We start from the raw sequence: 20,322 nt of genomic DNA on the forward strand, positions 1-20,322 counted from the left end.
CATGACTGGTGTTAGTCATGTTGCTTAATGCATGGCAGGAAGATGCTCAGGTACTATGGTGCTGAGGACAATATATGAACCTATACTGGCTGGAATAGAAGCTAATTGGAGTCCTTATGCAGTGCAGGTCAAATTCCTATGAGGCCAATGTGCATTGCCTCTCCCATTTGCATCTAGGGCTGCTTAGGAAAGGCTGAGCAAATGGATTCCATGAACGACTGCTCACTGGAATTGTCAGACCAGGTTGCACCCCTGGTCCCTCTAGTCCGGTGTCCTCTCTCCAACACTGGACAACACCAGCTGCTTCAGAAGAAGAATGCTGCAGAAGACAGTTCTGGGATATGCTGCCCCCAGGGAAAGTTTCCTCCTCACCACAACAGCTAGAGGTTGACTTATGCTGTGGGGCCAGTGGGTTTCTATTCTTTTCAAGGCTCTTGTGTTTTTTATCCTTACTATTATAAATCTGTTATTCATATAAACATCCAGTCCTTTTAGAGTCCTGTTTCATTTTCGGTCTCAGTAATATCTTGTGGCAATGGGTTCCACTGGATAAGTTTGAATTTTGTGACAAAGTATTTCCTTTTACCACTGGAAAATGTGCCGCCTCTCCCTGTAATTGAATGTCTCCTGGTTCTTCTTGTACTCTTGCTACAGTGGCCAATGGAGCTACAAATGTCTAATGCTTCTAGGCAGCATGCTTATCGCCTCACCCCTCATCCTTCCCACCATTGTCTGCCTGGAAGCCATGGGTTATTTCTATTGTATAGTAAAGCTGCCCAGTGAGAGGAGACCCTACCAAATCCCTAGAAGTGAATCAATGCATCCACTCACCCAGGATCCCACAGACAAGGCTGTTCACTGAACTGTGATTTGATGAAATCCCTTCTTGCTACTGTCAAAGTTAGAATCAGGACTCACAATTTGTCAGACCACTCTGTTTATTAGCGCAGCGCTCTGCCAATAACATTCAGAATATGTGAGTGCCCATGCAAGGCCCAAACAGTCTTATTTATATAGATAAAAGAGCGGGAATTAAACAAAGGGACAAAGAAAGCTGAACAGTAAAAATCACCTGGGGCACAGCATGCATATCCTACTTCCTTACTAACTGTTATCGATCTAAGGCTAATACTTCACCAATTGCCCTTAAATGGTGCAATTGTTCTATGTTGATGTCTGTATTCCTGACACCTGGATTGCAAGATTCCAACAATTTTGCTTAAAGGTACAGACAACATTTCTTTAATCCTTTCTATTCTTACAATATAATTAATTCTACTTTCACACTAGCATACCCAAGGCTATACCAGCTTCCTCATAGCAAAACCATAGCACAGAACAGACAAAGCTTGAACCATATTCTTAGAGCAAATGCAACCGAGCCAATAACCTGCCAACTGAAACAAGGTAAAAGTCACTCTAGCGCTCGTGACAGCACCTTACATGGACAGAATCGAGTTATAACGTACACGTATCTGGAGAAGAAGGCTAGAAAGAAACATTGTCCATTTCGCTGGCTCCTTTATTGTTGGTTGTGGCCAAAGCCATCTTTTCAATAATGCTAATTGCACTGCTGCTGCATAGCACTGACTCCAGACAGGTGTTTCCCCTCGTTTGGCTGCCAAATAAAGCACATGGCAGAGCTGACAACAGGCTCCAGAAGGTGAGTGGCTGCTCACTGACTGAGCATTTTCCATTTAGTTCATCTTCCAGAGAGTGACTGGCTGTTAGCCTGAAGGCAGCTCCATTGCCTTCATTAACCTTAATGGGAACTGGGCACCTCCATCACCTTTGAAAATCCCAGGGTATGTCTACACTACTCCCGATCGATCTATCAGGGATTGATGTATCTCATCTAGACGCAATACATGGATCCCTGAACGCGCTCCCCATCGACTCCGCAACTCCACCAGGACGACAGGCGGAAGCAGAGCCGATGGGGGAGCAGCGGACATCGATCCCGTGCCACGAAGACGCGAAGTAAGTCAATCTAAGTTGATCTAAGATATGTCGACTTCAGCTACGCTATTCTCATATCTGAAGTTGCGTATCTTAGATCGATCTCCTCCCCCCGCCCCCCCGCAGTGTAGACCAGGCCCCAGACTGTGAGCTCTTGAGCAGAGGCTCTGCACATTGTCCTGTTAAGTGGTTGGCTACAAATAATGAGTCACAGGATAATGTCAAGACCAACTATTCATCCTGTTCAGCATGCCATGACTATGAGATATTGACGGAGGGACACAAGGAAAATAATAGAACAGGAAATTTTAAATCACATGAGATGAGTGAGCATCCTTCTTCTTGGGTGTCCTTCAATTGGTCTTGTCTTCACACCTTCTTTCATAACACGTCTTATTGGAGCAATCTCCTGCCTCCCATCTCCCATGTCCCCTTCTTTGCCTCCTTCTTTAGTGAAGTCTTCCTACCTGGATTACCTTATTGGTGGTATCTCCACACTGAGAGGGGAGTCGTCATGTATCAATGAGTAGGACATTGGCCTGGGACTCAGGAGACTTGATTTCTATTTCTGGCTGTGCCACTGGCCTACTGTGCGAACGTGGGCAAATCATGTCCTTGCTCCATGCCTCAGTTTCCCCATCTGATAATGCTACTCACCTTACCCTGTAAAGACTCTAAGATCTCTCAATGAAATGTAAACATAAGAACAAATTATCATTATTGTGTACAGAGATCTTCCAGCCAGAATGACCAGAGGTCACAACGTGCTTGTTCTGTCCTGTGACTGGTTTAGTTTCTAATGGAGAAGCACCTTGGGGACAGAGACACGGCTATTTATTTGACAGCTTTTACTTGTGGTGCAGCATCTTGGTGGCAAGAATCACTTTAGAAGCTCCCTGGAGAATACATTGTGCCATATGAGTAGCGAATTGGTTCACAAAACTATGGTAATGGAGAAATATGTGCTCCCAAAGGGACAATTCCAGCCTTCAATCTCACAGACTTTAAGGCCAGAAGGGACCACTGTGATCATCTAGTCTAACTTCCTGCACATTGCAGGCCACAGAACCTCATCCACCCACTCCTCTAATAGACCCAGAACCTCTGGCTGAGTTACTGAAGTTCTCAAACTATGATTGAAAGGATTCAAATTACAGAGAATCCACCATTTACTCCAGTTCAAACCAGCAAGTGACCCATGCCCCATGCTGCGGAGAAAGGCAAAAAATACCGCAGGGTCTCTGCCCATCTGATTGGTGGAAAATCCCTTCCCAACCCCAAATATGGTGATCAGTTAGACCCTGAGCATGATGGCAAGACCCACCAGCCACACACCTGGGAAAGAATTCACAGTAGTCACTCAGAGCCCTCCTCATCTAGTGCCCCATCACTGGCCAGTGGGGATATTTGCTGCTAGCAGTCATAGATGGGCCAGATGCCACTGTAGGCCGTCTCATCATACCATCCTCTCCATATGCTTATCAAGCTCAGTCTTAAAGCCAGTTAGTTTTTTTGCCCCACTGTTCCCCTTGGAAGGTTGTTCCAGAACTTCATTCCTCTGATGGTTAGAAACCATCTAATCTGAAGCCTAAACTTATTGATGGCCATTGGCATTTTATTTAAATAACTCCTCTTCCCTCCCTGGTATTTGACCCTCTGATGTATTTTTAGACAGCAATCATCTCTCCCCTCAGCCTTCTTTTGATTCAGCTAAACTAGCCAAGCTCTTTGAGTCTCCTCTCATAAGGCAGATTTTCCATTCCTCAGATCATCCTCGTAGCCCTTCTCTGCACCTGTTCCAGTTTGAATTCATCTTTCTGAAACACAGGAGACCAGAATTGCACACAATATTCTCCTGTTGCAATGAACAAAACAAACTGGCTTGCTCTTGTATCAGAGGGGTAGCCGTGTTAGTCTGGATCTGTAAAAAGCAACAAAGAGTCCTGTGGCACCTTATAGACTAACAGACATATTGGAGCATGAGTCTGATGAAGTGGGTATTCACCCATGAAAGCTTATGCTCCAATACATCTGTTAGTCTATAAGGTGCCACAGGACTCTCTGTTGCTTGCTCTGTCAGTACTTAAAAATAATTGCTCTGGGTCTTAGCCTCAGCTGGGGGGAAATTGTCATAGATCCAGCTAGGGTAAATTGCTCCCTGGGGAGCCCTAGCAATTTATGCCAGCTGAGGATCTGGCTCCTTCAATATCATAGAATATCAGGGTTGGAAGGGACCTCAGGAGGTCATCTAATCCAATCCTCCCCTCAAAGCAAGATCAATCCCCAGACAGATTTTTGCCCCAGATCCCTAAGTGGCCTCCTTAAGAATTTAACTCACTACCCTGGATTTAGCAGGCCAATGCTTGAACCACTGAGCTATTCCTCCCCATACTGTGCTCTTATTTACCCCTTAGTAGTCCCCACTAACTTCCTAGCTGCTAGATAAATAAATAGGCCACGTCAAACAAGAGCAATCAACAACATCACTGAACAATCCCAACTGGAAATAAGGTGTAACATTTTAACAGTGAGGCTAATTAACCATCAGAACAATTTACCAAGGACTGTGGTGGTGGATTCTCCATCACTGACAAATTTTAAGTTAAGATTGGATGCTTTCAAAAAGATATGCCCTAGGAACCATTTTGGGGAAGTCCTCTGGCCTGTGTTATACAGGAGGCCATACTAGATGATCACAATGGTCCTGGCTTGCCTTGGAACCTATGATTAAGGCAACAGGTTAATTTTTCCCAATTACAATTCTTTAACCCCATCCAGTTATGATTGTGTTAGCATCACATGCACAAAAGTTACAGATGCAAAGGCTTGTTTTGGTTATTGTTTAAAACTTAATCCTTGTAAATATATACCGTTGATTTCACTTAAATGATTAATGAGGTTGGCAAGGCAGATGCCAAATGTCTAAAGTTTCTAGCAGTCAGCATTGGGAGTTACAAAGGCATAACGGATGCAGGATTTGCTGTTATGTTCATTTATTCATTTGTATTTATTATTCATGTCATTATACAAAGGGTACTGCTCTAGTCTTTAGCTGTGTTGTTACATATTAATGGGAGGCCACCAACTTGAAATTTAATCCATTTTAAAACGTGAGTTCAATGCAATTTCATAGGCCACATGTCCCCCTCAACCGCCTGCCAATTTTTGTGGTTTTAGAATGACATTCCTCTTTTTAAAGAATGGTTTTCTCTTCCTTCTTCTTGTGTAGAAGAACCACACAAACAATGGAGGAATCTTTGGTCTTGATCCTACAAGCACTCACGTACTTCAGCCTTGTCTACACAAGAAAGTTGTACTATTTTAACTTTACCAGCACAATTAAAGTGATAGAAATCCCCTGGTGTGGATGCAGTTACATCAGTATAAACTTAATTTATACCGGCATACTAGTCCCATGTGGGAAAGGGAATAACCATATGGGTATAAGATGCCTTTATATCAGAATAAATGCCTCTATACTAGGGCTTGTATGATTTTGCTACCAAAAAAAAAAAAAAATCAAATCACAGTCCTAGCCAACATAATTATATCTTTCAAGTGCAAACCAGGCCTCACTTCATTTACATCCCAGTCAATGGGATGGGACCACTCACCTGGTTCATGTTAAGCAGGTGTGTAAGACTTTGCAGGATCAAAACATAACAGAATATAGAGGGGAAACAGGGAAGGTGACTATGCACAAAACACAATCAAATGGGTGATACGAAATTGAAAAAAATAGAATTTCCCCCCTCTCCAATCTCATACTATTCACCGCAGATTTTGTTTCTACTATAGCTAGTTCCAAAAAAGAGAAGAAAAATCACAACAATTTTTCCAAAATATTTCCTTTTTTCAAAATTAAAAATTTTGAACAATAAAAAAAAGAATTGACCACTTTATAGCCAGTTGAAAAACAAAAGGTGGGTGGAATGTTGCAAAAAAAATTCATCAGCAATGTCCCTGTTTATTTTTTTATTATTATTTTGAAATGTCATCAAAATTAAAACCAAAACATGTGACTAGCTCTGATATTAATCAATTTCAGACCAAGCTGTGGGGGTGAAATGCTAGTCCCACTGAAGGCAATGTGAGTTTTGCCTTTGAGCCCAGGTTTTTAGGGTTGATGGTACCTAACATCCCATTTCTCTCTGGAAATCTTTTCCCCGCTGCTGTATTGTTATGGGGACGATTATTATAAATAATGAAAGAGATTAGAGAAGAATGTTATATTCCATTTTTCACTTTGTGTGCTTGGCAGAAGTTTGACATTGTCTGGGATTTTCTTCCTAAAGTTACCCACCTTTGCTACTGCAAGTTTAGCTCCACTGTAGATAGCAGCTGTGGGAAAACTAGTTAAGGGCAGGCACTGGCAGCACCAAGTGTTTTAAACTGGGTAGATCTGCTCTCAGCAGGATTAGATGGCAAAGTTTTTAAAACACTGGCAAACTTTTGGAGCCCAGTCTACGCGAGGGCAGAGCTTTCTCTTCTCTTCTCATACCGCCCTCATCACCAGTGCTTAATTTGTGCCAGAGCTGAGCCTGGCACCTCTGGGCTTGCTGCATCAGTTATGAAAGTAATACAATTGCTTGAGCACAGCACCTAATTGCTTAAGCCCCAGAACCTCTTTCATAGCAAATTAAGCTCTGTTCATCACCATTGTATCTGAGCGCCTTCCAGCTGGGCGTGAAGCGCCATGACTAACATCTGTCATATGTGGTTCATTCTTTTTAAGAGTACACTGACTGCTTTTGATTATACTGGAGGAGGCAGGTTGAAGAAGTGAGACCTGCACTAGGAGCGGATGGTGAGGAGCTCTGAGATGGTCTGTAACTGCTGGGGGCATTCCTTCCAGGGTCTCAGACCAGCCCCCAAGAAAGACCTGTCTCCTGCACAGCTGAACTTTACTTTAGTGGTAGAGAGTTCCCTGGTGTCAGAGGAGTGGAGCTCTCTTCATCCTGGAGCTTTAGGCTCTTTTAGATATGATGGGCCCAAGCCACTGAGCACCTGCAAGATAAAGTACCTAGACAGTGAGTTCTTTGGAGGCGGGGACTGTCTTTTTGTTCTGTTTGTACAGCACGTAGCATAACGAGGTCCTGGGCCATGAGGCTCTGACATCCTACAGTAATAGACATAATCAAAAATTAACCACTAAGACCTTGAGCTCGACTCACTATTCTCTGGGAAGCCAGTGTAGAGAGCAGAGGACAGGTTTGATGTGCTTGCAATAACTGGTGCTGCTGAAGAGATGGGTGGCAGCAATTAGTACTATCTGGAGTTTCCAAAGTGCTGAAACCACCAATGTTGGAGACTTGGAAGCAGGTGAAGCTTCTGAAACTACGGTGAACTCATTGTTAAAAACTGATCAGACTTTGAGGTGGCAGTATCCCTTTACACTCCCTCTGCCCATCTAAGGAAATGTTCAAACATAGCACTGCTAGTAACTTCCTTTTGTGATTCTTTCTTTGTGATGTCAATTGTTTACAAGCAGAGGATACTGGCCATTAGATCTGATCAGTTTCAAATGCTCCTAAGTGACATAGAAGCTAAGCCCATTTTCAAAAGTGATTTAGGCTTAGGTCCTCAGAGGTATTTAGGCTCCTAACTTCCATAGATTCCAAGGCCGGAAGGGACCACTGTGATCATCTGCTCTGACCTCCTGCATAATTAAGTGCCTAACGGACTTAGCTGTCTCTGAAAATCCCACTAGGGGCCTATTTTAAGGTGCCTACATACTTTTAAAAATCTGGCCCTAATAGCCAATGGCCCAGGTCCTCAAAAGTATTTAGGTGTCTCGGTTCTTGAAATTGATGGCAGTTAGATGCCGTAAATACTTTTGAGGATCTGGGCATAAGTCACTTTTGACAATGGGTTTTAGTCATGGAGGTGCTTTTGAGAATGTTACCCTGGTTCTCAGATGAGGAATGGCTCCTAGGTAAGGATGTAATGAGGGACAGTCGACTTTGAGAGGTATGCTGCTTAAGGCATCAGGGAATATCTATTTGGATGCCTGTAGTTTGAATACACGCACTACAAAACAGAGTTGCACACCAAAAATATCCCTTGCTTAAGAGTATTCTTTTAACAGCTGATTGCTAAAATCCCAAGCTCTAGAGGAAACAAGGCCCCCTCCACTTTCCATTGAAGGGAATGGAATTTGTCCACTGATTTTAGTGAGAGCTGGATCTGTCCCGACATGCTTTACAGAGCTTTTGTAAAGATTAGTTAACAGCTTATTATGGCATTCTACCCTTGGCATGGCTGGGGTTGACTTATTTCACCCATATGATTCTTTCACACCACATTCAGCCAAACTCTGCATTGCCCTGCCCAACTTTGCTGATTGCAAAGTGGTTGCAGGTGCCTAAGGCAGCTGGCAATGTTCCTTTTGAAAGGTGAACTGCAATGATCTGGAGATGGGCAGAAACTTCCCATTTTTGGTGTGCACTCTGCCAGTCTCCTGCCCTGCTTAAATGAAACTGCCACCACATTTCTTTTTATGATGGCATTTTTATACCCCTCAACCAGAAACCAACCTGGAGCTGCACTTTTGGGTGTGTGTGCAGGTGATCTAGCAAATTAGGGGAGGGTGAGAGAAAAGCAGAGGTATAAACAGGAGACGCTGGAAATTTTTGCACTGGAGATGATAATCCAAGATCAAAAGCCTCTGCTCTCAGCCTGTGCTTTAAGGCACTGCTCGGTTGCCCCCTCTGGAGAGTGCAGGGGTGGGGGTCAGATCTTTGCATTTGCAATGTGTAATGGGGCGGGGGGGAATGAAAGCAACCGCCAACATTGCAAGGCAGGTGGATAGCAGAGCGTGAGCGAGCGAGCGCTGGGGAGAGGATGCACAGGAGGAGAAAGGCAGCAGCGCTCGCAGCCGGCTCGGAGGCACAGCTGCTTCTGTGAAATCCACCGCGCTCCTTCCCGTGCACTCAGCCTGCGAACAAAGGAACCCAGCGGCGGGGGGTGCATCCGAGCCGGAGCCTTGCCCAGCAAGCTGCATCTCGGCCCTGCCGAGCAGGGCTCTTCCCCCCGCCCCCTCTCAGCGCTGGGAAGGGAGGGAAGGCGGATCGGGCTCAAGATGGCTTTAGCCCGGCTCTCCGCCCTGCTTGCCTGCTGCTGCTGCTGGCTCCCGGCTGCCGCTGCCGGGCCCGCGGAGGCGGACGGGGACCCGTCCAAGGAGCTGGAGTGCAAGCTCAAGAGCATCACGGTGTCGGCGCTGCCCTTCCTGCGGGAGAACGACCTGAGCATCATGCACAGCCCCTCGGCCTCGGAGCCCAAGCTGCTCTTCTCGGTGCGCAACGACTTCCCCGGGGAGATGGTGGTGGTGGATGATCTGGAGAACACGGAGCTGCCCTACTTTGTGCTGGGTGAGTCCTGGGGCTGCCAGCGGCCCCCCACATAGCGACAGGCAGGGCCCCTCCTGCATGCAGCAGCCACACACCCTGCACCCCCAGATAGTGATAGGCAGAGCCCCTCCTGCATGCAGCAGCCATGCACTCTGCACCCCCAGATAGTGACTGGCAGGGCCCCTTGTTGCACGCAGTAGCCATGCACCCCACACCCCGAGAGGGCCACATGCATGGCTCCTCCTGCAGGCAGCAGCCAGGCACCTGGTCTGGACAGCAGGCAGCACCCCCAAAGAGCCACATACGTAGCCCACATGTATCCTGTGCCCCCAGAGGGCCACATGCACGGCCTTTCCTACACAAAGCAGCCATGCACCCCTGGCCAGCAGGCTGCACCCCCATAGCCATGTGCATATCCTCTTGTATCCAGCAGCCATGCATCTTGCAGCCTCACATGGACATCCCTTCTGGCATGCAGCCATGCACCCAGCCTGCACCCCGAAATGGCCACATCCATGGGACCTCTTGCATGTGTCATCCATATTAATTCAGCCAAAAGCTTCACCCACACTGCTCCTCCTCCACATTGTACCATGCAGGCCAGTGTGCCCTCTGAATAACACTCCTCTTCCTCCAGGTAGCTACATTCAGGTTAGAGTGGTTTCTATTATATATTCAACTAACCAGATTCATTCCTTTTATAACATGGTGGAAAAATATCCACAGGCACCTTATTTCCCATCAAGGCTTTTTTCTCTGTGTCTTCTTTGCACCCAAATACCGTGTATGCACATGTGCAGCCCTCATGCAAGACTCCCATATCCACCCACACGGTCACATGCTCTCTAGTCCATGTCTGTGCTCTGGCCAAAGAGTTCTATGCGCTTTACCTACTAAAAGCGGAATTCATCTGTCAATATCTGTTGATTTCCACGGCCTAACGCTGGTCTTGTTTATACACTGGTGTATAACCTGTATCTCCATTGACTCCAATGGATTTACTCCTGATTTATGCTGGTGGAAGATATGACTTAGGCCTTGGCTTTGTATATCCTATATGTGCTTCCTGCCATGTTAATGCAACCACTTACACTTCGTTTCCTGCATGCCAGGCCGAATTTGCTTGTCCATGTAATCTGTTTCATTCGCTTTATGAAACCCCTCCAGAGTGCCCCACTCCCATCACTTCCAGCATGTAAAACTCGCCCACCCAGTACAACTATGGTATCATCTTCATTACCGGGATCAGACTCCAAACATCAGCACGCCCGTGGCCTCCTGCCTGCAAAACTCACCCATCCATCAGACTTCAGCATCAGCTTCATCACATGCTTCCACTTGCATCTTGCCTCCTGCATGCAAAATACACCAAGTTTGCAAAACAGTGGCATCATCTTTCTGACACCTGCATCCAAGCAGCCACCCACAGTTCCCCTTCCTTATGCCAAGTTCACTTGTCCAACAATGCTACAGCATAGTGTCTATTGCCCCTCCCCCATATATCTATCATCTTCCAAAACAGAGGTCCATGGACATAGATTTTTTCATATGCTTTGTCTGCCACTCCACAGTTCTCTATCCTCATTAATAGCCTTCCCCAGTCCAGAAAAAATACGGCCACACACATGCTGCATGCAGGATTAGTATATTGATCCAGCTTGGCTGTGTCCTTCTCATTACAGTCTTTCTCTCCACCCCCAGGAGTTTCATTTCTTGCATGCAGAACTCCTCCATCCAGTCCAGCTGCTGAAGCCATGTAGGGGGAAGGGAATGGGTGGGAGGGTTTGGTGGGCAGAAGAATACACTCCTGTAGATTTGACACTGGTTGCAGTATTCTTTGATGGGATTGGGATGAATGTGACTGGCAATCCCTAATCCTTGAGGTCTGGGGAGATGCCTGCTATGTGGGGATGCAGTGGGGCCCCACAACACTCATTAGTGGGGTTCTGGCCCATCTGGTGCTGAAATGGAAGCGCCGGGGTAATTCCTGCTTTGTATGATGTTTCTGAATACAGCATTAGGCCACTGAGGTTGCTCAATGGTGCCTTTGTAAAGATGCGTTACTATGCAGGTGATGCTTTTGGAGCCATGGAATGTGTGCGCCAGGGGCTAGGAGAGGCTGGATCTGTGTCATGCACACGGTGAGCATGCCCAGTGCATTGTGCTGGAAATCCTGTATGCACAGTGCCTCAAAGGAAGCCTGGGAGAGTGGGATGTCAAATGGGAATGTGGTCACCCTGCCCCCGTTTCAACACCCAAAAGCCTTTCCTATAGGCTGGCATCTCCCATGCAGGATTCTATGTGCACGGCCCAAGCGCAGAAACCAGCGGCTGTGCGCTGGGCACCTCTGTGCAATGCTGCTGCCGGCTGCAGAAAGGCCTAATAGAGTTGCTATGGCAACTTGCAGCAGCAGCAGCCACCGCCTGTGCTAGCTGGGCAAGCAATCACATGGGGCCAAATCCACCCTTGGTGTAACTCAGTGGGTTTCAGTGGGGTTACATCAGGGGTAATTGCTATGGGCAGTTGCTGTCAGCACCTTATGGCTCCTCCTCTGGCTTCCTGTTCGCACATACCGACACGCAGGTTCATCGGGATCTGCCATTCTCTATCCTGGGAGGGTGTGTGTGTGTGTCTGGAGGAATCTTGAAATCGACCGTAGTCCTGCAGGGTGTTTAGTGCATATGCCAAACCTCTGCAGGGGCTCTGGAATAATTTATGTAGTGGGGGTGCTGAGAGCCACCCAACCAAACTGTAAACCCTGTATTTGATAGAAACCACTTCAGTTCCAGGACCTAGGAGCCTTTGTGAAAACAGGAGCCACACAAATAGGTTGATGTGTAGCCATTCTGCCTTGGTGTTCGTTTACTGCAGGCCTGAAGGACTCCCGTCAGGGATCAGGGCCCTGCTGAACAAGGCGCTGGATATGCAGTCACTGCCCAAAAGAACTTGCAGACTCCAGTTCTGACAATAGATGGCAGATGAATGAACAGGGCTGGGAGAGCAAAGTAACAGAAGAGAGAGGTGCGTCTGCCTATGACAGGACTCCCAGGGGTCTCGATAGCCACAGGTAGTCACTGGCTTTGCCACGGCATCCAGGCAGAGGTAGGTTTTAAGGAGGGATTGAAGAGAGAGTAAGGGGGAGGCTTTGCGAACTGTGGCCTGCAGGGCATTCGTTCCCATGTGTGGAGGGAGGCATGAGAGAAAGCGTGGGGGCGTCTGTGAGGAAGTCAAGTGAGTGGGCAGTTGAGGCTGGCGTTGGCAGAGTGATTGGGGAAGCAGGGGTCAGCGTTGCCCTAAGAAATCAGATCCCCACATGTTGAGCATTGGATTAGAAGGCAATGGCGCTATGCGGTGAGGCGCTGGCCTTGGATTTGAAAGTTGGGATGGGGCTCAATGGTGAAGGGCCTTGAAGGCAGAGGCTAGAAGTAGCTTTTTCTTGATGTGGTTTCCTCTTCCATGCTGCAGTGCCTCTTGTCTAGAAGGAGATCATCTTAATGTAATTCCGGCCTCTCTGGCAGTTTGGCCCATCCAGGCATGGGTTGCTTCATAGACACTGCTCTATGCTGCCCTGTGTTTGTTTTAGACTGTAAGCTCTGTGTTTTCTACTGTGTCTGTACAGTGCTGAGCACATTAGCAGTGCTCAATAAATCATCCCCACACCCATTATTGAGTAATGGCAATATTGCCTCCTGGTGGCTTCATAGGGGCGTGTCAAGGCTTGGGACCTTGGAGAATCAGCCTCCTTTCAGCTGTCTCAAATTGATTACCCCAAAATGGTGTCCCTCAAAATCAAGGCCTACTTTTGAACATTCTGGCCTAAGTTTCTTGGGGGTAGGCTACCCCCCATTCCCACCAGTTCCCTTCTGGGGTATCAGTAAGTGGGAGAAAAGGGCCTGAGAAGATAGTGTTTGCAAGGGTCTGTCTACTGTAGATTTGTGTTCAAGAGTTAACAGGAAGAACTGGGTGAAACTCAATGGCCTGTGTATGCATGAGGTTCTGCTGGATGATCACAGTGGTGTCTTCAGGCCTTAAAATTGAGGCCTTTCTGAATCATGGGATAGGATTAGTAAATCTCGCCTTGGTTGTGTAGACTGGGCAGCTAAATGGCGATGGCACCATTCTTCATGTGAAAAACATCTATTCGGGGTCATGAGTGTGATGTGGGAGGAGTGGTACCTCCCTGGTAATGTGACTTATTGGGTTGTGTTTACATGAGCTTTCACTCTCTCCTACTGGAATGTTGATGGCTCTTCTTATAATGTACCAGGATTGAACATGACACTAGCCTGAGCTCTGCTACTTGCCTTATTCTATCTTCTGCCAAGTGTCAAAAATGCACTCCTAGACCAAGGGGTGGCTGACCCCATCCAAGCTTTCAAATATGCTGAACTCTCAGAGGCTGGCTGCTATGATCATGTTGAAGTGGGTGGGGAAGGAAGATAGTAATCAGATTGATGTGACTTTAAGGTCAAGTATGTCGTGGACTCTAGGGTTAGGAACACTTAGGAGGACAGAAGGACTTTAGGAGCCATGGACTTCTCCAAGCTCTGGTCTTGCACTAGTAATCAGAAGGGGAAAAAATATTAACCTTTGGGACCACATGCGCAATAGTGTGAAGATAATCTTGTGAGCAGTGAAGCAGTACGGGAGTTGGCTGCATCACTGGAGGCTGGGTTCATGCTCAAAACTGGAATGACTGCAACGTATGACATATGAAGCCTGGGGGCTTTTGCCACAATCATCATGAAATCCTTGTCATTGGAACTATTCTGGGTGGGGAATAATATAGTGAATGGGGCTTGGATGAAGCCAATGACAGTCAGGTGTTTCTTACTGTGAGGCATTGTTTGCTGGTGAGATCACTTTGATCCAGACAGAGCTGGCTGCCCCAGGTGCAGTGAAGTTGTTTCTTGAGGGGACAGATACAGAGGGACAGAATCTCAGCTGGCATAAGTGGCTGTTGATCCTTTGATGTCAGTATGCTGACTTGCACCAATTGAGGATCAGGCCCCAAATCTCTGCCTGAGTGTCAGTTGCTGGTGCTCACTGGTGTGCTGGACACCCTGTATGTTAGAACACATGATTTTATCCATGTCTCGCTTGTCTGGTGACCAAAGTCAACAGGGAGGTAGATGTTGGGGCGGCTGTTGGAGTGGATTGTCAATGCCCGATTGATGCCAACTTCTTTCAGAGGATGGATCGGCTGGTACTTGCTCAAGAAGAAAACCATCTCTTGACACTGACCCTGTCTACGTACAGTTATCACTCTTTTGAATCTCCCTTGTGTGTGGGTGGAAGATTGCCAGGAAGAAGCAGAGTGAGCGGCAGTATTAGAGGCAGTGTGGACCAGTAGATAGTCACTGTGCTAAGAACCAGTGATTTACCTCTCCGCCAGCTGCTCCAGGTGCCTGAAACGATGCGCTTGTAGTGCTGGGGAGAGGTGTGTTACTGGTCTTGTAGCTTCCCTTTGCTTCCCTTTTAGAAAGTCATTTTTCTGCTAGAAAGCAAAGAAATCTGTGAGGAACATGAATTCTGCATGCAGAAATCAGGCCCAATATTATCAGAATTACTGTTCAGTTGGGAGCCCTGATGCGCACAGTTGCAAGACTCTCAATATATTTATAATAATTTTATTAATAGAGTTAGCAAATTCACAAATACTCCATCCCAGTAAGGCAGGTAGAGATGATACAGAATGGGCTGAGCATCTATATACTTACACCATCCCTAGCAAAACAACCTGATGTGTTAGTTATCTTTTGCCTTGCCAACATCACCATCACCAGTGGTTGTTATCCTGGCATCTCCAAGAGCTACATCTCTTTCTCTCTAAGCACACAGGCTGGGATGTAACTTTTATAATGTGTTACGCTGATGCTACTATGTCTAACGATATTCAGTTGGGGTTTCAGTCCCTTTCCTTATTTGTGTGTCCTCGCCCTACCAATGTTGGGGTGCCTTCTCCCATAGGCTATTAATCCTTTTGCCTCAAGCTTATTGGTATATTTTTCAGTTAGTTACCATGGCATTCTTGTGGTCAGTCAGCTGCTATAAACTAGCATCTTGTGGTTACCTACCAGCAGTTTAGTTGTTACAGCATCTGTCTAGGGTAGTGGTTCTTCACCTTTTTTGGGCTCTGGACCCATTTGTAAATGTTTATGGCCTGTCATGACCCAGTAAATAGTCTGGGGGTGGAGGCTCTGGGTGGCTTGGGTCCAGATTGGGTCCTACCCGACACTCACCCCACAGAGGTGGCTCCTGCAGCTCCTCTGCTGTGGGGCTGGTTGGGCTTGGCTCTCTGCTCTGGGCGTTACAACCTCTGGGGTTGCAGTGTCACTCAGGATAGGCCCTGACCCCATGACTGGACCAAATGTGTGTGAGTGGAGCTGTGACTTGGCTCATGGGGTTGCAGTTCTACTCACTGAAATCCAGTCTACCTGGACTCCCATCGTCATGGCAGCTGGGCCAAACCTGAGTGATGCTGGGACCCCAGAGGTTTCAGTGCCTGGAACAGGGAGGTGAGCCCAGCCAGCCCTGTGGGACAGGAGCTGCTATGCAATCCTTTGAAACATGCTGGCAACCCAGTTTTGAGTCCTGACTCACAAGTTGAGAAACCCTTCTGTAGGGTGACTCTTGGTGAACTACTTATGCTAAGGCTTTTGGGGCCTTATGCCTTAATTAGTTTGGCTAAGCTGTTGTCTTACAGGCCTTGAGGCCTTCTACATGTGCCTCACCTAGCAAATACCTATAACTATAAGCTACACAATCCTAGGGATCTTGCTGGCTCCCTGGCTGTTACTGGATTCCTGGGGTATAGCAGTTGCCTGGAGTGCTTTATACTAGCTGTGCTTGGCAAGGATGTTGCATCCTTGTTTGAACATCAGGGCAGTAAGCTATGCCTGTGTCACCTTGAGGCAGGGTCACTGCAACATGCTTCACACAGGGATCCTCCTCAAAGCCATCTGGGCTTTGCGGCTAGTGCAGACCGAGCTGGCCTGTTTGTTAAGCTAGGCTTGGTGCAGAGAACACATTACTTCTGTGCTGGGTGTTGGTTCTGACCCATACAGCCTTCAGGGGCTTAGGTCATGGGTGTTTCACAGATGGCCTTTCTCTTGCTGTACTGTGCTGTTACGATCATCCAAGGCACTGATATTAACAGTCCTCTCTTGGGAGGGCAAGGGCAGCATTCTTGCCGAGGATTCTTTTGGTGTTAACTCACTGCCCACCTTGGTGTGGTGACCTTCAGGGGACTCTGTATGAGTAATTTGTTATCCCATGCTTTAGATTGGAGTCACAACGAGTCATACTGAAGGATGAACTGTGAGGCTGGAGGGAGGTTGCTAGTGGAATTCCTCAGGGATCGGTCTGGGGACCAATCTTATTTAACATTTTCATTCAGGACCTTGACACACACAATGGGAGTGTGCTAATAAAATTTGCAGATGACACAAAGTTGGGAGGGATTGCCAGTATTGAGGAGGACTGGACTATCATACAAGAAGATCTGGACAACCTTGAAAAGTGGAGTAATAGAAATGGCATGAAATTTAAAAATGCAAGGCCATGTACTTAGGAACTGTCAAGGCTGATTCCCCACTCTGGCACTTCAAGTGCAGAAGGTGGGGGCCCGCTAGGATTTAAAAAATGAATACTGGCCACTTCAGGCTGGTAGTAAACTGCCAAGGTTACAGCTTTTCTCTGTCCTTGGCTTGGTAAACGCTGACACTGCCCAACCCAAATTCAAACCCCTTTTTCGGATCCCAGGAAGGCACACTTGGGAATTCCTCCCTGTAGGGTACCCTCAAGCCCTTTCACACACCTCCTCTGGAGAGAGCTGAGAAAGAAAACAAAGGAAATTAGCTGTTGCCACCAGCTAATTAAACAATGTATGCACAAACCTCTCAGGACACCAAAAATCCAATCCTGTTCTTAAAAAGGGTAAATTTTATTAAAAACAAAAAAGAAAGAAAATACATCTGGAACTTAGGCTTTTGTTAGATTTTAAAAGAGCAAGTCCAAAAATTAAGCACCTAAAATAGCTTTCTTGGGGGTTCAGTTTAAAGATTACAAGCAAACAAAAGCATCTGAGGTTAGCTCAGAGGAGTCCACAAGCCTTACAGAAAATAAAAGAAATAAACCTAATCTCATCTTTTTAGACATTTCCTAATCTGCTTACATTATTTGGGTTGTTCTAGGTATAATTTGATGATTTCCATACCTGACAAAAAGCTTTTTACAGCATAGTCGTAGCCCTGACTTTGCTCTGTTCCCCTCTCTGTGGAGAACAACACAGAACCCCAAGGGAAAGCTTTTTTCAGAAATTTAAAAAGTTTTAGCCTTCACATTGGCTCTTTTAGGCAGGTGCCCACTCCCTTTTCTTTACCTGGGGGACTTTTTAACCCTTTACTGATAAAGCAAGCAGCCACCAAGAGGGACTTCATAGCTAACTGGCTGGCGGGGTATCCATAAAAGGGAGCTACCCCCCTCCCTTCATTTATCACAGGAACTAACAACAAGAATGTCTTCTATAAGCTGGGGGATGTATCAGTTGGAAGTGACAGAGGAGAAGAAAGACTTGGGTGTATTGGTTGATCACAGGATGACTATGAGCTGCCAGCAGGTGTGGCCATGAAAAAGGCTAATTCACTCCTAGGATGCATCAGGCGAGGTATTTCCAGTAGAGATAGGGAAGAGTTATTGCCATTATACAAGGCACGGATGAGACCTCATCTGGCGTACTGTGTACAAGTCTAGTCCCCCATGTTTCAGAAAGATGAATTCAAACTGGGACAGGTGCAGAGAAGTGGGATGACCTGAGGAATGGAAAACCTACTTATGAAAGGAGACTCAAAGAGCTTAGCTTGTTTAGCCTAACCAGATGAAGGCTGAGGGGAGATTGATTGCTCTCTATAAATACATCAGAGGGATAAACATTAGGGAGTGAGAGGAGTTATTTAAGTTAAGGGCCTGTGTTGGCACAAGAACAAATGGATATAAACTGGCCATCAACAAGTTTAGGCTTGAAATTGGATGGTTTCTAAGCATCAGAGGAGTGAAGTTCTGGAACAACCTTCCAAGGGGAGCAATGGGGCAAACAACCGACCCGGCCTCAAGAATGAGCTTGATAAGTTTATGGCAGGGATGGTGTGATGAGACTGCTTACAATGACATGGCCCATCTGTAATTGCTAGTAGCAAATATCTCTAACAGCTGGAGATGGGGCACTAGATGGAGAGGGCTCTGAGTTACTACAGTGAATTCTTGCCCAGGTGACTGGCTGGTGGGTCTTGCTCACATGTTCAGGGTCTAACTCAAGGGTGGCCCAACCTGTGGCTCCGGAGCCACATGTGGCTCTTCACAGGTTAATATGCGCCTCCTTTCATAGGCACTGACTCTGGGGATGGAGTTACAGGCACCAGCTTTCCAGTGTGCTGTGGGGTGCTCACTGCTCAACCCCTGGCTCTGCCCCACTCCACTCCTTCCCCCAAGAACTCTTCCCCTGAGTCTGCCGTGCCTTGTTCCTCCTCATTCTGCTCCCCCTGTCTGAGCTTCCTGCACACCACAAAACAGCTGATTGTGGCAGGCGGGAGGTGCAGGGATGGAGGGTTAGGTGCTGATGGGTGGTGCTGCTGGTGGGTGGGAGACACTGGGGGCGGGGAGGAGCTGACAGGGGGGCTGCTGACATGTTACTGTGGCTCTTTGGCAATGCACATTGATAAATTCTGGCTCCTTCTCAGGCTCAGGCTGCCACCTCAGTCTAACTGATTGCCATATTTGGAGTTGGAAGGAGTCGTGTCTCCCCCTCAGTCAGACTGGTAGAGACCCTGAGAGATTTTCACCTTCCCCTGCATCATGGAGCAGGAGTCACTTGCTAGTTTGAACTAGAGTAAATGGTAGATTCTCAGTAACTTGAAGTCTTTAAACCATGATTTGAGGAGTTCAGTAACTCAGCCAGAGGTTTGGGGTCTATTACAGGAGTGGGTGGGTGGGGTTCTGTGGCATGTGATGTGCAGGAGGTCAGATTAAATGACCCCGATGGCCCCTTCTGGTCTTAAAGTCTATTTGGGCAGTGGTCAGAGGGTAACACCATTGACATGAAAATTTGTGATCCCATGTGTTCTGCCTTATACTTAACAATGAGTTTTGGTGAATCTGGAGAGTTATATTTTGTTTTAGAAAATTTAATGTTGAAGAAAATTGACAGATTGAAACCAGAGGGATGTATGTTGTGAAGAAACTTGGAAGGATTTGATTTTTATGGTGCATGTTGGTAAACGTTGATTTCATCCTAGACACACAAACTGATGGAAAATATTTTCATCAATAATAATCAAAATTTACAGATAGGCAAAGTAGGAAAAATGTTGCTTGAGAATTCAGTCTCAAAATCCAGTGACTTAGACTTTTCAGTCAGGCTTGTTACAAATGGACTAGCAATTGAGTAGTACAACCAGGTAGGATTTGTTGATTACAGGATATTTACTTTATATATTTTGACAATTTATGTTTAAAGGGTTTATAAAGCTTTAACTTTTTGAATCTCAGCATCTACTTTCATTAAATAATTGACTGGCTCCCCCATAATTTTGTGCAACTGGGAAAGTAAAATAGTATTGAGTAAATCTTAAAAAAAAAAAAAAAAGGCTTAAAATAAACATTGATATTATCCATCAAAATTATTAAAAAACTGAATTTTGTGTAGCCTTGTTATGAGCCAGCAGAGAGAGGGCATATGTGTGTACATGTATATATGTGTATGCGCTCTACTGTATTTTACTGGAACATAAATCTGCTCTTGTAGAATAATTCTGTTTACTAGCTTGATCTTAGGGAGGAGACTGTGGTTTTTCAGATGAAGGCTATCCTGAGTTGATGTGTGTGTGAAATTTTTCAGTTGATTTGCTGGGGTTCAGGTGACAGCTGGAGGTGGTGGTGGTGTGTATGGGTGTGTGTGTGTGTGTGTGAGATTCTCATCTGCCTGTATTCACAGCCCTTGAGGTTAGCTTTGAGCTTC

The 20,322-nt window shown here is 46.4% G+C and overlaps 1 protein-coding gene across 3 annotated transcripts in view; it reads left to right on the forward strand.

The window, feature by feature from the left end:
• Positions 1 to 8,772: 8,772 nt before the first annotated feature.
• ASTN1 (astrotactin 1) overlaps positions 8,773 to 20,322 on the forward strand; it is a 192,362-nt gene continuing 180,812 nt past the window's right edge. For all 3 annotated transcript variants that reach the window (XM_032804803.2, XM_032804804.2, XM_075067914.1), the window contains exon 1: positions 8,773 to 9,329. In XM_032804803.2, coding sequence (XP_032660694.1) covers positions 9,041 to 9,329 — 289 coding nt within the window. In that variant the 5' untranslated portion in view covers positions 8,773 to 9,040. The remainder of the gene's footprint in view (positions 9,330 to 20,322) is intronic.

This window comes from Chelonoidis abingdonii, chromosome 7 (genome assembly GCF_003597395.2).
Source record: "Chelonoidis abingdonii isolate Lonesome George chromosome 7, CheloAbing_2.0, whole genome shotgun sequence".
In the NCBI taxonomy this organism is placed as follows: domain Eukaryota; kingdom Metazoa; phylum Chordata; order Testudines; family Testudinidae; genus Chelonoidis; species Chelonoidis abingdonii.